The 18,356-nt window shown below is 40.1% G+C and overlaps 1 protein-coding gene across 8 annotated transcripts in view; it reads right to left on the bottom strand.

Moving 5' to 3' along the window:
• Positions 1-661: 661 nt before the first annotated feature.
• Positions 662-18,356, bottom strand: part of LOC149444762 (histone-lysine N-methyltransferase SETDB2-like) — a 74,454-nt gene continuing 56,759 nt past the window's right edge. For 7 of the 8 annotated variants that reach the window (XM_089654558.1, XM_089654554.1, XM_089654559.1 and 4 more), the window contains 5 exons: positions 14,786-14,894; positions 12,836-12,932; positions 9,505-9,695; positions 2,582-2,670; positions 662-1,655 (listed from right to left, as the gene is read on the bottom strand). In XM_089654558.1, coding sequence (XP_089510684.1) covers positions 1,538-1,655; positions 2,582-2,670; positions 9,505-9,695; positions 12,836-12,932; positions 14,786-14,894 — 604 coding nt within the window. In that variant the 3' untranslated portion in view covers positions 662-1,537. The remainder of the gene's footprint in view (positions 1,656-2,581; positions 2,671-9,504; positions 9,696-12,835; positions 12,933-14,785; positions 14,895-18,356) is intronic. The other variant, XM_089654561.1, reaches the window with a different exon arrangement.

Below are 18,356 nucleotides of genomic sequence, written 5' to 3'. Positions count from 1 at the left end.
CCTCAAACCATTTTTCCATTTGTTTTTGCATTCATCAGACCAGGCCAACTTTCTATATTGCTCCTTGGTCCAGTTCTGATACTCACATGGCAATTGTAAGTGCTTTTGGCTGTGGACATGGGTCCGCATGGGCACAATGACTGGTCTGTGGCTACACAGCCCCATATGCAACAAACTATAATGCACTATGTGTTCTGACACTTTTCTATTAGAACCAGCATTAATGTTTTTTAGCGATATGAGCTACAGTAGCACTTCTATTTGACTTGACTACACCAGCCAGCCGTTGCTCCTCATGTGCATCAATGAGCCTTGGCTATTGGTTTCCTTCCTTGGACCACTTTTGGTAAGCCAAGACCAATGCAGACCAGGAACAACCCACAAGAGCTGCAGTTCTGGTGATGGTACAACCTAGTCAACTAGCTATTACAGTATAGCCCTTGTCAAAGTCACACAAATCCTTATGCTTGTCCATTTTTTCTGCTTTCAACATTTTCGGGACAACATGTTCACTTGCTGCCTAATACATTCAGCCCACTTTCCATTGTAACAAGATAATCAATGTTATTCACTTTACCTGTCAGTTATAATGTTATGGGTGTATACACACACACACGGAAGTGCTTTTTTTTTTTATCTACACCTACAAAAAACAGTACAATTATTTCCGTCCAAAAATCTATTGAATTATTACAGCAATATAGACAATAGCTAAAAGTATACATAAAATAATCTAATATACATATATCAGATATATTTAAATAGCCAGTATGAGGAAAACTCACTTCAGTTTAAAATAACATATACAAAGTAAAAATGCCATTTGAAAAACAAAGAAGTAGAACTATGACCTCCTTTTAAAAAAATATATTTGCTGCAGCACTTCCTTTAAGTGCATCTCCATTTACATTTCTCCTCTTAGGCCTCACATACACTTGCGTTTGTGGGGAGGAAGACAGTAAAAACATGGGTTTGAGACTGTTCCCCATGAAGCAGCATGTGGGGGTACACAGCAAAAATGATCGCCCTATCCCTGTTGTGATCTGCAGGCGATGCTGCCTCCCAAATACGACCCATTCAACTAAATGGGGTCATCCCACACAGCTTGTAATGCACACGGCTGTGGTAGTGCCGGTTTTTATGTGTTAAAATAGGCGTTAATGCCTCCTTCTGCCTGTCAGAGAGTATCGCAAGTGTATACAAGTCTTTAATCCTCCAGCAAAGTACCACAAATACCTATTTATCCTGCCAGTGAAGTCCACCTAATTCAGCTTCCCGTGATGGTGTGGTAATGATGCTGCAATGCAATGCTAAATTCAGAGCAGAGTTGCCACTCTCAAGTATGTGGTGTCTGCTTGCACTATAGTGGGATGAAAAAATGTTGCAGGGTACATGGCTATCAACACCTAGTTCTGCCCACTTTTTTTTGGGATTGACGGCACTACAGTGTCTAGGAAGAAGGGGCTGACCGTTATGAAAGCCTGTGAGATTTAAATGAAGGAGCCTTTAGTTGTACAAATGTTTACGTATTTAATAGTCAAATCGTTATATTTCGGCAAGTCTTATGTCCACACAGGCATGCAATCTCCTCTTCAGGGACAGTCCCGATATTGTAGTTGTAATCCCAGGTTAGTTCAGTACCAGCTTTTATGTGGCTGCAAGAAAGAAAGGAAATGACTGCATAACAGGAAAGCATGTAAATTAATAGGATAATGGTACAAATATTTACTAAATACGCAACATACAGTTATACAAGAATGGAAGTGCTATATTGAAACAGTTATTCAGAAAACCAGAAAGTTAAAGTAACCCAAGATGTTTATTTGGAGTACACCAATGTGGTAATTAGAGAATCACTTTTTTTTTTAAATTTATTTTTACACTGTCACTTTAATTTATATTTGATCACTTTTATTGCGGTCACAAGGAATGTAATCATTCCTTGTTACAGCAATAGGTATGTGACAGGTATTCTTCATATAAAAGTCCACTTTCCTTCCCTGGAGCTCCATGGCTGGCTGCCTCCAGCACCATATTTCACCTTTAGGCTTTCAGCCCACTTTCCTCATCTGCGGTGTTAACTGCCTTCCAAGGATCTTATGCAATTACTAACTTTGCTGCTAGTATCTGCGCAACTTTTTCCCCAAAGGTAATAGTGCTCTGATTAAAACATTTGGCTAGGAAGAACACCTGCCATATGACTGGGGTTAATGTGGACTTTAAAGCGCACACGGCAAGTGTGCTTTACAGTGCACTTTTACACATGGATCTTTAAACACCTGACTCGTGGAGTGAATCCTTGTGTTCTATATATTTTTGAAGACCCCACCCCAAAAGCTGAGCTCCACCCACCAGCCTCATTGTTCAATGGGAGTGACTGTAGCCAAAAAGAAACTCTCTAGAAATACATCAATCCAGTTTATTAGTATTTGCTAAGGTTTTTTTTATTATGTTTTTTTTGTCAACGTTGGGCAAAGGAAGGACTTCCATTTTACAAGTTTTTTTTTTTTTTTTTAGATTACCAAACTAACAGTCTTCAGTGGAAATTAAAATTGACAGATAGAAAAAAAATGGTACAAACCTCTTAGTAAAAAATGCCACCCAGGGAAATTTCTTTGAATGAGTTTCTACAAAAACAGGTTGTACAAACAGGTTTGGTGAACAGCTGTGCTGTGTTTAGGGGAAAAAATAAAATGTGTTAAATATTTAAACAAAATGTTCTATATATCCCACATAGTTTTATTTTAAAAACACAAATATAGTTATTACACATCCAGTTAGGTCCATATATATTTTAGTTTTTTTCAGGTATTTACCAAAACATATTCAAGCTATAGTTATATAATGGATATGGGCTGAAAGTGCACACTCAGGTTTAATTTGAGGGTATGTACATCCAAATTGAAGGAAGGGTTTAGGAATTACAGCTCTTTAGAGTAGCCACCCCCCCTTTTTCAAGGGATTAAAAGTAATTGGACAATTGAATCAACAGCTATTTCATGGCCAGGTGTGGGCTACTACTTTGTTATTCCTTCATCAATGAAGCAGGTTAAAGGTCTGAAGTTGATTCTAAATGTGGTATTTGCATTTGGAATCTATTGCTATGAACCTACATCATGGGTTCAAAGGAGCTGTTCATGCAAGTGAAACAGGCCATTGTAAGGCTTCAAAAACAAAACAAATGCATCAGAGAGATGGCAGCAACATTAGCAGTGGCCAAATCAACAGTTTGGTACATTCTGAGAAAAGAAGAACGCATTGGTGAGCTCAGCAACATAAAAAGTCATGGACGTCCACGGAAGACCACAGTGGTGGATGATCGCACGATCCTCTCCATGGTAAAGAAAAACCCATTCACGACATCCAGACAAGTGAAGGACATTTTCCAAGAGGTGGACGTATCATTGTCAAAGTCTACAAACAAGAGAAGACTTCACAAGAACAAATACAGAGGGTTCACCACAAGGTGCAAACCATTCATAAACCATAGAAAAGCCAGATTAGACTTTGCCAAAACAACATCTAAAAAAAGCCAGACCAGTTCTGGAAAAGCATTCTTTGAATGGATGAAACGAAGATTAATCTGTACCAGAATGACAGGAAGAAAAAAGTGAGGAGAAGGCTTGGAACAGCAACGCAACGTCATCTGTAAAACATGGTGGAGGCAGTGTGATGGCATGGGCATGCATGGCTTCTAGTGGCACTGGGTCATTGGTGTTTATTGATGATGTGACAGAAGACAGAAGCAGCCAGATGAAATCTGCAGTGTTTAGAGATATACTGTCAGTCCAGATTCAGCCAAATGGAGCAAAGTTGATTGGACGGCGCTTCACAGTACAGATGGACAATGATTCAATACACACTGCAAAAGCAACCCAAGAGCTTTTGAAGGAAAAGAAGTGGAATATTCTGCAATGTCTGAGTCAATCACCTGATCTTAACCCAACTCTGCATGTATTTCACTTGCTGAATGCAAAACTAAATGCAGAAAGACCCACAAAGAACAACTGAAGACAGCTGCAGTTAGAGCCTGGCAAAGCATCACAAAGGAGGAAACCCAGTCTGTGGTAATGTCCATGGGTTCCAGACTTCAGGCAGTCATTGCCAGTAAAGGATTCTCAACAAAATATTAAAAATGAACATTTTATTTATGATTATATACATTTGTCCAATTACATTTGAGCAACTGAAAATGCAGGGACTGTATATAAAAATGGTTGCAGTTCCTAAAATTTGTACTTGATGTTTATGTTCAACCCCTTGAATTAAAGCTGAAAGTCTGCACTTCTAAATCATTTGGATGGTTTAATTTTAATTTATTCTGGTGGCATACAGAGCCAAAAGTATGAAAATTGTGCCTGTGTCCAAATATATGAACTGTATACTCTGTTGCTAATTTTATTTAGTTACTGTACTTATAAACAGGAGCGATAACTCTTCCTATATTCTTTGACCAGCTGCAGACCATCCTGCAGCTCTGTGCTGGATCGTGTACCTGATATGAGATTTCGCTCTTCGGGGTAGGGAGGGCACATGCCTCCCGCCCCATCTGTGCTGTGATCTGCGATCAGCGGATGACAGGTGATTGTAAACAACAAAGAGCTCTGTCCTGATGGCGGCAATGTGCAGGTTTTTGTATCCCTGCAAGCAGGAAATAAAAACCGGCACATCACTTCATAAAATCAGCACACATTAAATACTTGTTAGGCACACAGTTACCCTTTTATTGACCCTAGACATTAACCCCCTCCCAGCCAGTGTCATTAGTACAGTGTCAGTGTATATTATCAACACTGATCACTGTATTAGAGTCACTAGTGTATTAGTGTCAAAGTGGGAGTTAGTGTCAGATTGCTCACCGTACTCTCACAGTCCTGCTATAAGTCGCTAATAGCCACCATTAAGAGTTTAAAAAAGTAAAATAAAAATTCTATATCCCATAGTTTGTAGACACTATGACATTTATGCAAACTGATTAATATACACTTATTGGAATTTTCTTTACCAAAAATATGTAGCAGAATATATTTTGGCCTAAATTTATGAAGAAATTTTATTTTTAAATTTTATTTACTGCATATACACTCCCAGGCCACTTTATTAGGTACACCTGTTTAATTGCGTGGTAATACAAATTGCTAATCAGCCAGTCACATGGCAGCAACTCAATTCATTTAGGCATCTAGACGTGCTGAAGACGACTTACTGAAGTTTAAACCAAGCAGCAGAATGGGGAAGAAAGGGGATTTAAGGAACTTTGAATGTGACATGCTTGTTGGTGCCAGACGGGCTGGTCTGAGCAATTAAAAAACGGATGACCTACTGGGATTTTCACATACAACCATCTCTAGGGTTTACAGAGAATGGTCCGAAAAAGAGAAAATATCCAGTGAGCGGCAGTTGTGTGGAGGAAAATGCGTTGTTGATGTCAGAGGAGAATGGGCAGACTGGTTCGAGATGATAGAAAGGCAACAGTAACTCAAATAACCACCCATTGCAACCAAAGTATGCAGAATAACATCTCTGAACACACAACACATTCAACCTTGAAGCAGATGGGCTACAGCAGCAGAAGACCACACTGGGTGTCATTCCTGGCAAACAAGAACAAGAAACAAAGGCTACAATTTGCACAGGTTTACCAAAATTGGACAATAGAAGATTAGAAAACGTTGCCTGGTCTGAGAAGTCTGGATTTCAGCTGTGGCATTCAGATGGTAGGGTCAGAATTTGGTGTAAACAACATGAAAGCATGGATCCATCCTGCCATGTGTCAACGGTTCATGGATGTGCAGCTGACAAATCTACAGCAACTGCGTGATGTTATCATGGCAATATGGACCAAAATCTCTGAGGAATGTTTTCAACACCTTGTTGAATCTATGCCATGAAGAATGAAGGCAGTTCTGAAGGCAAAAGGGGGTCCAACCCAGTACTAGCAAGGTGTACCTAATAAAGAAGGTTCAGTGTTCTATCTCGCGCTCGCTCTCTCCTCCTACATTACTCCATCTAGTATTTTGTATGACCTCCATGATTTGTAAGAACAGCAACAAGTCTTCTAGGCATGGAATTAACAAGTTGAAGGCATATTGCAACATCTATCTAATTCCATTCTTCAAGAACGACCTCTTTTAGAGCCTGGATGCTGGATGGAGAGTGATGCTCAACTCTCTCTTCAGAATTCCCCATAGGTGTTCGATTGGGTTCAGATCAGGAGACATACTTGGCCACTGAATCACTTTCACCCTGTTCTTCTTCAGAAATGCAATAGTGGCCTTAGATGTGTGTTTTGGATCATTGTCATGTTAGAAAAGTGCAGGACGACCAAGGACACGGAGTGATGGTAGTATCTTCTTTTTCAACAGAGCAGTGCATCTGTGAATTTATGATACCATCAATGAAGTGCAGCTCCCCAACACCAGAAGCACTCATGCAGCCCCACAGAAGGACACTGCCACCACCATGTTTCATTGTAGGCAAAATGCATTTTTCTTTGTACTCCTCACCTTTGTGATGCCATACAGTTTTGAAGCTATCAGTTCCAAAAACATTTAGCTTGACCTCATCACTCCAGAGTACAGAGTCTCAGTAGTCATCTTTTTCAGCATGGGCCCTGGCAAATTCTATGCAGACTTTAGGAAAACCTTCCTTCGTGGATGACACCCATGCATGCCATTCCTCTGCAGTGTATGCAATATTGTGTCACGGGAAACAATCACCCCAATTTCGCTTTCTACTTCTTTAGCTAATTGCGGTGAACTTGCATGACGATTTTCTTCAACCCTTCTCATCAGAAGATACTCCTGCTGAGGTGTTAACTTCCATGGACAGCCAGGACCTCTTTGTGAGATGGTTGCATTTTCATCTTTGTTAAATTGTTGTATCACTTTTTTTACAGTATTCTAAAGTGATAAGTAAAGCTTTGCGGATCTTCTTGTAGCCTTCACTTTTCTTGTGTAAAGAAAGTATTTTCTCTTTCTCAGGCCTTGTGACATTTCTCTTCCATGTTGTGCCATTGCTGACAGCATGAAATGGGAAGGGGATTTCTTTGTTAAGTAACGCCCTTTCATAATTACCTGTCTGCTGGACACCTGTTTAATGAACAATTAGACTCACGTGTAGTTTGTTGAATTCTTGTTAATTAGAATTTTGTTGTCTAAAATTTAGCTTCGCGCCTAAGACTTTCATTGGGGTGTATTCATTTTTGCAACATTGTCTTGAATAAATTTGTTAAGAAAAATACTTTTGTGTGTGCAAATTAACAAATCTCGTTTATACTACAAAATAATCCCACAAATGTGGGTTATTGATTACAGTGTCCCATAGAAAATGTGGATTCTGAAAGTAAAGTAAAGGTTACACACACACATATATATATATATATATATATATTATACATATATATACACACACATACACTCCATAATTCCAAAGGTAAGTACAGAACAGGTTCAAACAAGGAGTTAACTGGAAACATTTTGACAGGCTTGGGGCCTTTGGGAAAGCCCAAGAGCAGGTAGTTTAAATCATTGGTTGTTCCACTTAAAATGCGTCTCGTACTGCATCAATAAAGTGCCAAAATGGTTTTATTAAGCCTGGTAACTAATTAAGCTGAATGAGGCTCCTCAGGAACAAAGTAAATCAAAAAGGGAACTTCTGCAGCAGAGGCCACTGAAGCAGCTACAACTGCATGTATGTCAGAAATTGATTCTGATGGGGAAGGCGTGTAAGCAGACAGTTATAACCTCTGCATTCTGAGTTAGCAATCTTATTGGAAACTCAGCTAAAAAAAAATTCTGCATGGCATCGGAGAACTCCTTGGATAAGATGGAGGAAGGGGCTGCACCTGAAGGCGCTATGAAAGACTTGTTTGGATTGTGAGCCGAAGCGACTATTCAGCAGGACTGCTTCTTCTGTGCTTGGGATCAGATCTGTTCCTGCTTTTTACCAGGAACAATGCAACAGCAAACATCAGATAGCACCTTGGTTTACTAACAACCAGCTGCCTAATGGCTGGAAATATCCAGGTCGCTGTAGGCAGCTGCAAGGAGCAACCAGGGTGTTAAGTGCCTGGCTCTTTAGAAAGCAGCAGTAGTAGGAAGATGCTACCTCGTGCTGAAGAAAAGTAGCGAGAGCAAAGTGGGGAGTAAGCATGAGTGCTACACTCCAGCTTATGATGCAGCAATAATTCTCAGCATGTTACCCAGAATAGGGACAAGATGGCAACAGTAAAAGTTACCAAAGTGTAGTATCACTTGATGTTCTGCTACCTATGATGTATGGATAAGAACCAAGAGAGACTATGGGGCACCATAAGCAGTGACATGGCTCTGTATCTGGCAAGTGCTCTATGAATAACACAGTAAATTAATGATTGGATAGGGCAACTGGAAAAATTCTGTGCCTGAGTGCCACATTCCAAAGTAGTCCCATAATCTTTAGTCCAGCAGGGTCTGGCCTCCAAGGTAGTGCCAAAGATTTTCAGATCCACATAGCTGCATAGAGAGCCTAGTTCTGCACTGTGCAGATGGAGTTTTGATTGAAGAAAAAATATTCGGAGAAAAGAAAAAGGCTAGTAAAAATGCATAAAAGGGGTAAATGTCTCAGTAGAGAAAAGATGTCTGTCTTCCTAAAACAATAGCAAAAAACTGGAGCATGCTGGGAGAAGGAAAGGTTGTACCTGACTGGTCAATGGCTTTTTTTTTTGTTTGCCAGTGTCCAAATCCTCCTAAAGGAAACAGAATAACTACTGATCCTGTGGCCCTTAACGAATCATGAAGAAATATTCGTTATACAGTGATCAAAGGATAATAAAGAAATTAGTGGGTGATTAAGCCATTTAGTCTCTTTATAACTTGCTAAACCAGGTTAAATTAGAGTCACTTGTGTAAAAATGTGTGTCCTGTTGGGCTATACTCAAGTGCAAGGCTAGGGTCCTCTGGAATCCAAGACGAAGATGCCAAAGTGCCCCCTCCTCCCTCTACCTCAGCCTAAGCTTGGCCCTGGTTGTAGTTAACCATCTGTGCCAGGTAATATGTTCAAGGAGCAAAAAGTGAATGCTGGCAAGTTCATTCTGTGCAGTTTTATTTTGGACTCCAAGAGTAGCAGCTGCATTAATTCACAGGATAAGACAAGCTGGCCAGTGATAACTCAAATTTCCGCTGATTCCTCCTGAATTGGACAAAATTCGAGCTCTGGCCTTGCAAGGACAACTGATTCAACAAAAATTAAATTTTAAAAATCCACTGAACTGGGTGGAACATTATCCGCTAAACACAGTGACTGCATCCCATCAGATGCTGTCACTGTTTGGGTATTCAGGCAGCTGCAGGTGCCACAGCTGTCTGAATGCAATTGCTAGCAGAGGAGTTTCCTCCATCAAGTGATTTTACTGTGCATGGCCAGCCCAAGCGATTTTTCTTTGTTTTTCCCAGTGTGTAACAGTACAAAACTGTTCTGTCTTTGCACAATAATACTACATTAATGTTTAAGTCCAATACGTACATTTAAAAATCGGGCCACATTGCCTTCCTTCGATGCATCCAAGACACAAATATGTTCTTCGCTCTCTGAGTGATGCAGGGCATCTTTTCGTTTACAGGCAGACAGCAGGATATTACTCTCACTGGACTTTATAGACAAAGTGCTGTTATCCGATAAATAGCCTGCATCATCTGTCCTTTCAGTAGCTCCCCCTGTTTTGTGGAACACTTAGTGAGTCTCATTTTATTTATTGCAGAAAGAAAAACACTAACTATACATTGCAAACCTGCAAACACACTTTATAAAGCTGAATTCTAAGCAAAAATAAGAGACATAAATAAGTGCAGTTCTGTATTCATTAATACATAAGTAAATGTATTGTTTTAAATGCAAGCAGTGTAAGTACCTGAATTTGACTTGGTATCAGCCTTCTACAGCAGATCTCAGACTGGTAAATGGAGAAGCAGCACATGGAGCCAGTACAGCATAGCACATGCTATGTTTAAGCGCACAGCAGAGTGAAACGTGTTTGTTTCTGTTTCTCCCGACATGTAGTTGCGGTCTATGCTTTTAGAATGATGGAATAAAAGAGTTGGCTTTATCCAGAGTGTGGTCACCTGTGGAAAACTGATGCAAAGCTCAGTCTGGGAAAGGGAGAAGCAACACAAGAATCTAACAACTGTGCTGCAGTGCTAGAAAGGGATGTGCTGATAGGAAGAAAGAGCAGAGTTACAGAGAGATTACCTAATCAGTCAGCTGCTTCTCTTTTTACTGTCCAAGCACAGGTTTGGAGAAGACCTGTATGTGATACTTAACTGCAGCAGAGAAAAATCATGTGAGATGGGGCTGTGTAAAAATTCTAATCCTTTGACAGGTAAAACAAGCCCCACATTAGTTTTTAGCAGTTTGCCTAGAATTCAGCTTTAAATTGTCATTATGATGTTCATAAATACTGATTTTCTTAAAGCGGTAGCAAACAAAAAAAAAAAAAAAATAAAGATTTTCCCCTGCAAGGTAATGTCACATTATGAAAGACTTATCTGAGAACGAAGCCCTCCAGAGGCGCACTGTCACCGCTGCACAGGCTTCCATCTTCACCTGGTCTTCCTTCCGGGTTCCCGGGCTGCAGCCAGCTGAATGGCCGTAGCCATGACGACGTCACTTCTGTGCTACAGCCGCAGTACACAGCTCTGAAGAAACGGAATGGGTATGCCATTCCATCAGAGAGCAAGCGCCGGTGATGTCACTGGTTGCACTGTTTAGGATATATTCATTTTACCTACAGGTAAGCTTTATATTAAAAACTTACCTGTAGGTAAAAGTATAAAAAATTTGTTTACTACCACTTTAAGAGAGGACTTGGTAAGTTCTGGATATCAGCTAGCCACGTTATATACAGTATTTCACAGATATACCTCTCACATTTTTGTAAATATTTTATTCTATCTTTTCATGTGACAACACTGAAGAAATTACACTTTGCTACATTGTAAAGTAGTGAGTGTACAGCTTGTATAACAGAGTAAATTTGCTGTCCCCTCAAAATAACTCAACACACAGCCATTAATGTCTAAACCGCTGGCAACAAAAGTGAGTCCACCCCTAAGTGACAATGTCCAAATTGGGCCCAATTAACCAATTTTCCCTCCCTGGTGTCATGTGACTCTTTAGTGTTACAAGGTCTCAGGTGTGAATGGGAAGCAGGTGTGTTAAAGTTGGTGTTATCACTCTCACTCTCTCATACTGGTCACTGGAAGTTCAACATGGCATGTCATGGCAAAGAACTCTCTGAGGATCTGAAAAAAAGAATTGTTGCTCTACATAAAGATGACTTAGGCTATAAAAATATTGCCAAAGACCCTGAAACTGAGATGCAGCACGGTGGCCAAGACCATACAGCGGTTTAACAGGACAGGTTCCACTCAGAACAGGCCTCACCATGGTCGACCAAAGAAGTTGAGTGCACGTGCTCAGTGTCATATCCAGAGGTTGTCTTTGGGAAACAGACGTATGAGCGCTGCCAGCATTGCTGCAGTGGTTTGAAGGGGGGGGGGGGGGGGGGTCAGCCTGTCAGTAGTGCTCAGACTATACGCCACACACAGTTTGGTGAAGACAAGCAGATTAAGGGCATGGATTACTGGAACCATGTCCTGTGGTCTGATGACACCAAGATAAACATGTTTGGTTCAGATGGAGTCAAGCGTGTGTGGCAGCAACCAGGTGAGGAGTACAGAGACAAGTGTGTTTTGCCTACAGTTAAGCATGGTGGTGGAAGTGTCATGGTCTTGGGCTGCATGAGTGCTGTCGGCACTGGGGAGCTACAGTTCACTGAGGGAACCATGAATGCCAACATGTACTGTGACATACTGAAGCAGAACATGATCCCCTACCTTCGGAGACTGGGCCGCAGGGCAGTATTCCGACATAACAATCCCAAACACACCTCCAAGATGACCACTGCCTTGCCAAAGAAGCTGAGGGTAAAGGTGATGGACTGGCCAAGCATGTCTCCAGACCTAAACCCTGTTGAGCATCTGTGAGGCATCCTCAAACAGAAGGTGGAGGAACGCAAGGTCTCTAACATACACAAGCTCCGTGATGTCGTCATGGAGGAGTAGAAAAGGACTCCAGTGGCAACATGTGAAGCTCTGTTGAACTTCATGCCCAAGAGGGTTAAGGCAGTGGTAGAAAATAATGGTGGCCACAGAAAATATTGACACTTTGGGCCCAATTTGGACATTTTCACTTCGGGGTGTACTCACTTTTGTTGCCAGCAGTTTAGACATTAATGGCTGGGTGTTGAGTTATTTTGAGGTGACAGCAAATTTACACTGTTAAACAAGCTGTACACTCATTAAATTACATTGTAGCAAAGTGTCATTTCTTCAGTGTTGTCACATGAAAAGATAGAATAAAATATTTACAAAAATGTGAGGGGTGTACTCACTCCTGTAAGATACTATAGTTTCTGCATTATGCTCTCTATTTCTTTTTTGCTACCTTTGCTAGCAATGAACGTTAAAATGATATTCAGATATACAGTATATATTCCAATATATTAGATGGTCATAAACAGCAACCACACCATTTTGACAATATTCTTTTTTCTATGCCTATTTCAGGTAAAAGTACTATCTTCAGTGTTTTGTTTCATGCAAGCACTGGTAGGGTAGGAACATGCTAAGTGGATAGGTCTTCAACCAACACAACACTTTTAATTTTGAATTAACTCAGGAAAGAAAAGAACCACTAGAAAATTGTAGTTTGGTTATGGTTCCAACCCTTTAACACCTGAAGGAATTTGAAGAACATTATGCTATATTACAAACTGCCACCTACGACACATAAGTACCTTCATGTCCTGAGTGGCTTTTGTGCAGTGGTTTTTGAGAACTGACAGGTACGACAAAGTCTTCATCATCAGAACTGTGCTGCACCATCACCGCACCCTGTGTGCACAATAGACAACATATTAGTAAAACAATTGCACTTCAACTTCAGGTGGATGGCACCAGGCTGATATTTAAATTCTATATGACATTACCACCGACCAAAGTTAGCAGATATCACAAGACTAAGGTGAGATGGCAGAGGACTGGCGAGAATATGAATTCACTTATATGACCCAAGTAATCTCCACTAGGGATACAATAATTTCAGTTGAATTACCTTATCAGGATCACTGCACACCCCCTAAATTGCTCAATTTAGGCCTCCACTCCATTGCCCTCTTTTTTATGAGATGTGGAGCAGACAACACATTTTTCCATTAAATCTGGCAGTGCTCTCTTGTTCACACATTTTGGTCTGCAGTCACAGAACTTCTGGCCAGTACCTTGTCTCTGCCTAAGGTCTGTGATCTAAAGGTCTGTTTACTCAGAAACCTGGATTGCCTCCCTTTTATTTCTTCAAAAGAAGCTCCTCTGACTTTTTTTTTTTTTACTGCCAAAAAAAAAAAATACTTCTACTGCTTACCTGGAAAAAAAAAAAAACAACAACATACAGCTCTACTCTTGTGAGGTGGATGTGCTTGGTAAATAATAGTTTGCCCCTCAACAGGTAAATGTATGAACTTATGGGGCTCACACTCTGCCTGGTTGTCTTTTGCTAAAATTACTCCCACAGTTAGATTTCTACAGCATAAAGGCTAATTATTCTGTAGTCCAGGGAAGTGTTCTAGTACCTATGAAAGCATTTCCAATTCTCTTGTTTTGCCCTTTTTTGGATTCTTAAATATAGAAGTTCATTGTTTGGGTTCACAGCCACTTTAAAGTATATATAAGCCCTCACTTTGTAAAACAACCCATTCAGTTTAAAATAGAAATGAAAGGCAAAACAGTTCAAGGTTCATCAGAAACAAGGTACAAAGCAAGATTGTACAAGGGAACAGATAGAGAGCTGTACAGCATCTCAGGTAGCACATTAAGAAGAGCTAGTTAGATATAACAGAGGTTGCAGGTTCAGACCCAGACCCTGACCCAAGCCTAAGCTATGTGTTAATTTTTCTACATTTCAGCTTGAGTTATTGAGCTTTGTATTCAATAGGCTTATTTTCAGCAAGAGGAAGTAAGAAGCTAAAATACATGTGAAAAAAAGCCTAAAACTTGATCCCATTGGCAAATAAGAATGCATTGTATTATAAAAGCAAAATGAAATATATAATCCTGACTAAAGACAATATTTGTCAAAATGTTATTTTTCAGTTCCAACTATGCATATGCTTTATTATATTTACTTACCTGCTGCACCACTATCTAATTACAGTAAATCATCCAGTAACGGTACTTTCACTGGACACTGGGACAGTGGATGGAAGGAGAATAGTTCTTGCGGTAAGGTGTATCTCCAAAGTAACAGGAATAACAGGGTATACACTGAATTGAGTAGGAGGCTTCATGGGTGATTGAAATGGGCTTATTAAAAATAATAGCAGGCACTATGTGGGCTGTGCTCTTAGGCACAACTTCTAGTTAAAAAAAAAAAGGTTTGAATTAAATGAATGTTTCTCTGAAATACCGAAACTAGAAAGAATATGTTTTTGTTTAGTATTTATTTCTGGGTTTCTAGCATCAAAATCTGTTAGCCTGTACCATATACCAGTATCCACCCGGGTTATTTATTTAATCATGTTAAAACTTCCAGTGATAAAGGGCTGAGTCACAACAATCAGTTCTTTATTTACTCTTATTCCAAATGTGTTAACAGTCACAATAGGAAGATGGTTTGGGGCCTAATTATTACTGCAATGATCGCATAAGATTCTTTTGTTCAGTTAAACAGTATGGCATTTTTTAAATATTACCTTTTCCCTGAGCTGCATTCTGCGTTTCTGGAGAATAGCAGTCTTGGTTTTAGGTCTCCTAATAGATGTGTAATTTACATTTTTTTCTTGAAATCTGCTTTTTTTGTTTCTGGGGAAAGAAAATTGAAAAAAACTGTGAACACCTACCCAAGACATGTTTTTAGCTTTAATTATGTTAAATGATATCTGCCGATAACCATATGCTGCGCATACTGTTTAATTAGGCATTCCATTTATATATCATGATTGCCCTAGACACCACAAAATTCAGCTGCAAAGTGTTTTGCAAGAGCCTCTTCAGATCATAAAGTAGCAATATATTCTCCCCATCCTGCCTTCTGCACCACCTGGCCCTTAAAGGATAAGTTCACCCATATTCAGGTTGTAACATGTTACAGGTGCACCTGTCCCCGCACAGTCCCAATCCCCCCATTTTGACAGTGAGTGGGGGATCTTCTCCCCCAAGCTCACTGTCACAATTAAAAAAACAGAAACAAAAAAACAAAACAAAAACACGGCCATGTCATTCAATCACAGAGCTCTGAATGGGAAGACTACAAGTACTGACAGCCTTTGCGGCTGTTGGCTTGTAGTTCTCAATTAAGTGCTGTTGAGCACTCTAGGTAGTTCACCGAGTCTTTCTCTCAGAGTGTAATGCCTGCCTGTACGAGCAGACACATGGGGGTTTATTTACTAAAGCTGGAGAGTCCAAAATCAGACTCCCTTCTGCATAGAAACCAATCAGCTTCCAGGTTTCATTGCCAAAGCTTCATTGAACAAGCTGAGGTTAGAAGCTGATTGGTTTCTATGCAGAAGGGAGTCTGATTTTGGACTCTCCAGCTTTAGTAAATAAACCCCATGGAGTCTGTATGAGCCCTGCATCGAACCCACAATCTGTTGATCATGTGTGCAATGCTTTACAGGCTCCTAACAAAAAAAATAATAAATGTATATTTTTTTTACCTGCAAAAGAAATGTGCATTATTTTTTTTTGCAAAGGTGAACGAACAGCAACACACAGAAGTGTGCACATCCATAGCTGCTTTCAAATCCACTCACAGCCATCTGCTGTCAAAAGCATAGCGGACCTAATGGGGAACTAGTCTCTCAGTTCCCAACCAGGCTTTGCCCACCGAATGGGTGCTGCAGCCTTAGTTCTCCATCAGGTCACCCCCATGACTCAAGTCATTTCTCAAATATGGGCATTGCCAGGTTTGGGTAATAACATCACCAGTAGCCCAGGTCCCTTTTGTCCACATTCAGCTTTGGGCTAGATAATCTCCTCTACCACTGTACGCTAGTTCAGAGCTGAGCCCTGCCAGCTTCCTAATCTGCAAACTGGTGGTAATTCTTCAAGAATCTGCAGCACCCATCGTGACAGGTTCATAAAGTGGCAGTAGCAAGAATTACCTCCATTTGGCACTCATGTCAGTAATGTTACCAGGCCTGGTGTAAATGCTTGCCTGAATCAAGCTCAGATAGTTCTACCTCCAGAAACACAGTTCTACTGCAATAAATTACCACCAGAAAATAGCTGTAAATGCTTTACCGAATTCCTGGAAATGATTTGGGTAAGAATACAAATATCAGAGGTGTAACTGGGATGGCATACAGAGACCAACCTAGCCATTACCAAAGATTTTTTTTTTTTTTTACTTTCTCAATACCAAAGTCTGTGGATATGGAGTAGTTGGTACTGTGCATGTTAACCACTTTAAGATGAGGCCTTTTCTGACACTTTGTTTACATGTGAAAAGAAGCATTTTTTGCTAAAAAAAAAATTACTTACAACCCCCAGAGGCCCTAGAGAATAAAATGGTGTGGATTGCAATTTTTTTTAAGTCAGACAGTATTTGCGCAGCAGTTTTCAAATGCAACTAAAAAAAAATGCATATGCATTTTAACCATTTCAGTACTGGACACTGGCCTTCCTCCCAGACCTATTTTCGGATTTCAGCACCATAACACTTTGAATGACAATTACTCAGTCATGCAACACTATACCCAAATTAAATTTTTATCATTTTTTTAAACAGATAGAACTTTCTTTTTTTGTGGCACTTAACCACCATTCGGTTTTTTTTAATTCTAAAAAAAACAAACAACTTTTTAGTTTTTGTTATAAATTAAATAAATTTTGCAAATAATTAATCTTTCCTAATAAATTTAGGCTACAATATATGCTGCTCCATTTTTGTGGGTAAAAATAACCCAAAACAGTGTATATTATTTAGTCTTTGTGAAAGGTATAGAGTCTACAAAACTATAGTATATCCAAAAATTGTTCAGTCCTGATGTACTGACTGCCCATCTAATTTCTTGAAACCCTGAAATGTCAGGACAGTACTAATACTCCCCAAATGACCACTTTTTGGAAAGTAGACAGTTCAAGGTATATAGTAAAAGGCATGGGGAGTTTTTTAAAGTTGTAATGTAGTTTTGTCACTTTTTTTTAAAAAAATGAAGAAATTAAATACATTTTGTTTGGCATTTTAACTAGCCATTTCTCACACACAGCTTAGGCATACTTGCAATTACACCCCAAAACATATTCTCATATGCCTACTGAGTATGAGGATAGCACGTGTGAGACTTTTTCACAGCCTGGATGCATAGAAGGGTCCAAAATCCAAGGAACACCTTCAGGCATTACAGGGGCATAAATTACGCATCTAATTTCCTGACAACCTATCATATTTTTGGAGGCCCCGGAGCACCAGGATATGACCCCATTTTGAAAAGCAAACACTCCAAGGTATTTTCTGAAAGGCATAATGAGTCTTTTGAAAATGTAATTTTGCCACAAGTTTTTGGACACACGCGCACACACACACACACACAGTTAGCACTTCCGCCTGGCAGTACGAGGGCTGTTGGTTCTAATCCCAACCACGGTGACCCCTGCCTGGAGTTTGCATGTTCTCTCTGTGCCTATGTGGGTACTCCGGTTTCCTCTCACACTCCAAAGGCATGCTGGTAGGTTAACGGTATCCTGTCTAAATTGGCCCTAGTATGTGTACGTATGAATGTAATATGTGTATGTATGTGAATGTTTATGTATGAATCACACACATACATACATACACACACACACACATACTCTACTCAAAACAAATGAAATGAACATTTTTTAATCGGAGTATAGCATCAAGTCGATTAAACTCCTGGGATATTGATCTGGTCAGTAAAGTAGCAGAGGGGGTTGTTAATCAGTTTCAGCTGCTTTGGTGTTAATGAAATTAATAACAGGTGTACTAGATTGGCAACAATGAGACGACCCCCAAAACAGGAATGGTTTTACAGATGGCAGGCACTGACATTTTTTCCCCTACTCATCTTTTCTGTTTTTCACTAGTTTTGCATTTGGCTACGGTCAGTGTCACTACTGGTAGCATAAGGCGATATCTGGACCCTACAGAGGTTGCACAGGCAGTACAACTGCTCCAGGGTGGAACATCAATACGTGCCATTGCCAGCTTTGCTGCGTCTCCCAGCACAGTCTCAAGAGTATGGAGGAGATTGCAGGAGACAGGCAGTTACTCTAGGAGAGCTGGACAGGGCCGTAGGACGA

This window comes from Staurois parvus, unplaced genomic scaffold (assembly GCF_062004578.1).
Source record: "Staurois parvus isolate SC_StPar_1 unplaced genomic scaffold, SC_StPar_1.0 ptg000778l, whole genome shotgun sequence".
Lineage (NCBI taxonomy): Eukaryota > Metazoa > Chordata > Amphibia > Anura > Ranidae > Staurois > Staurois parvus.
Note: the sequence above shows the minus strand (reverse complement) of the source record. Positions and strands in the feature narration are given on the sequence as shown.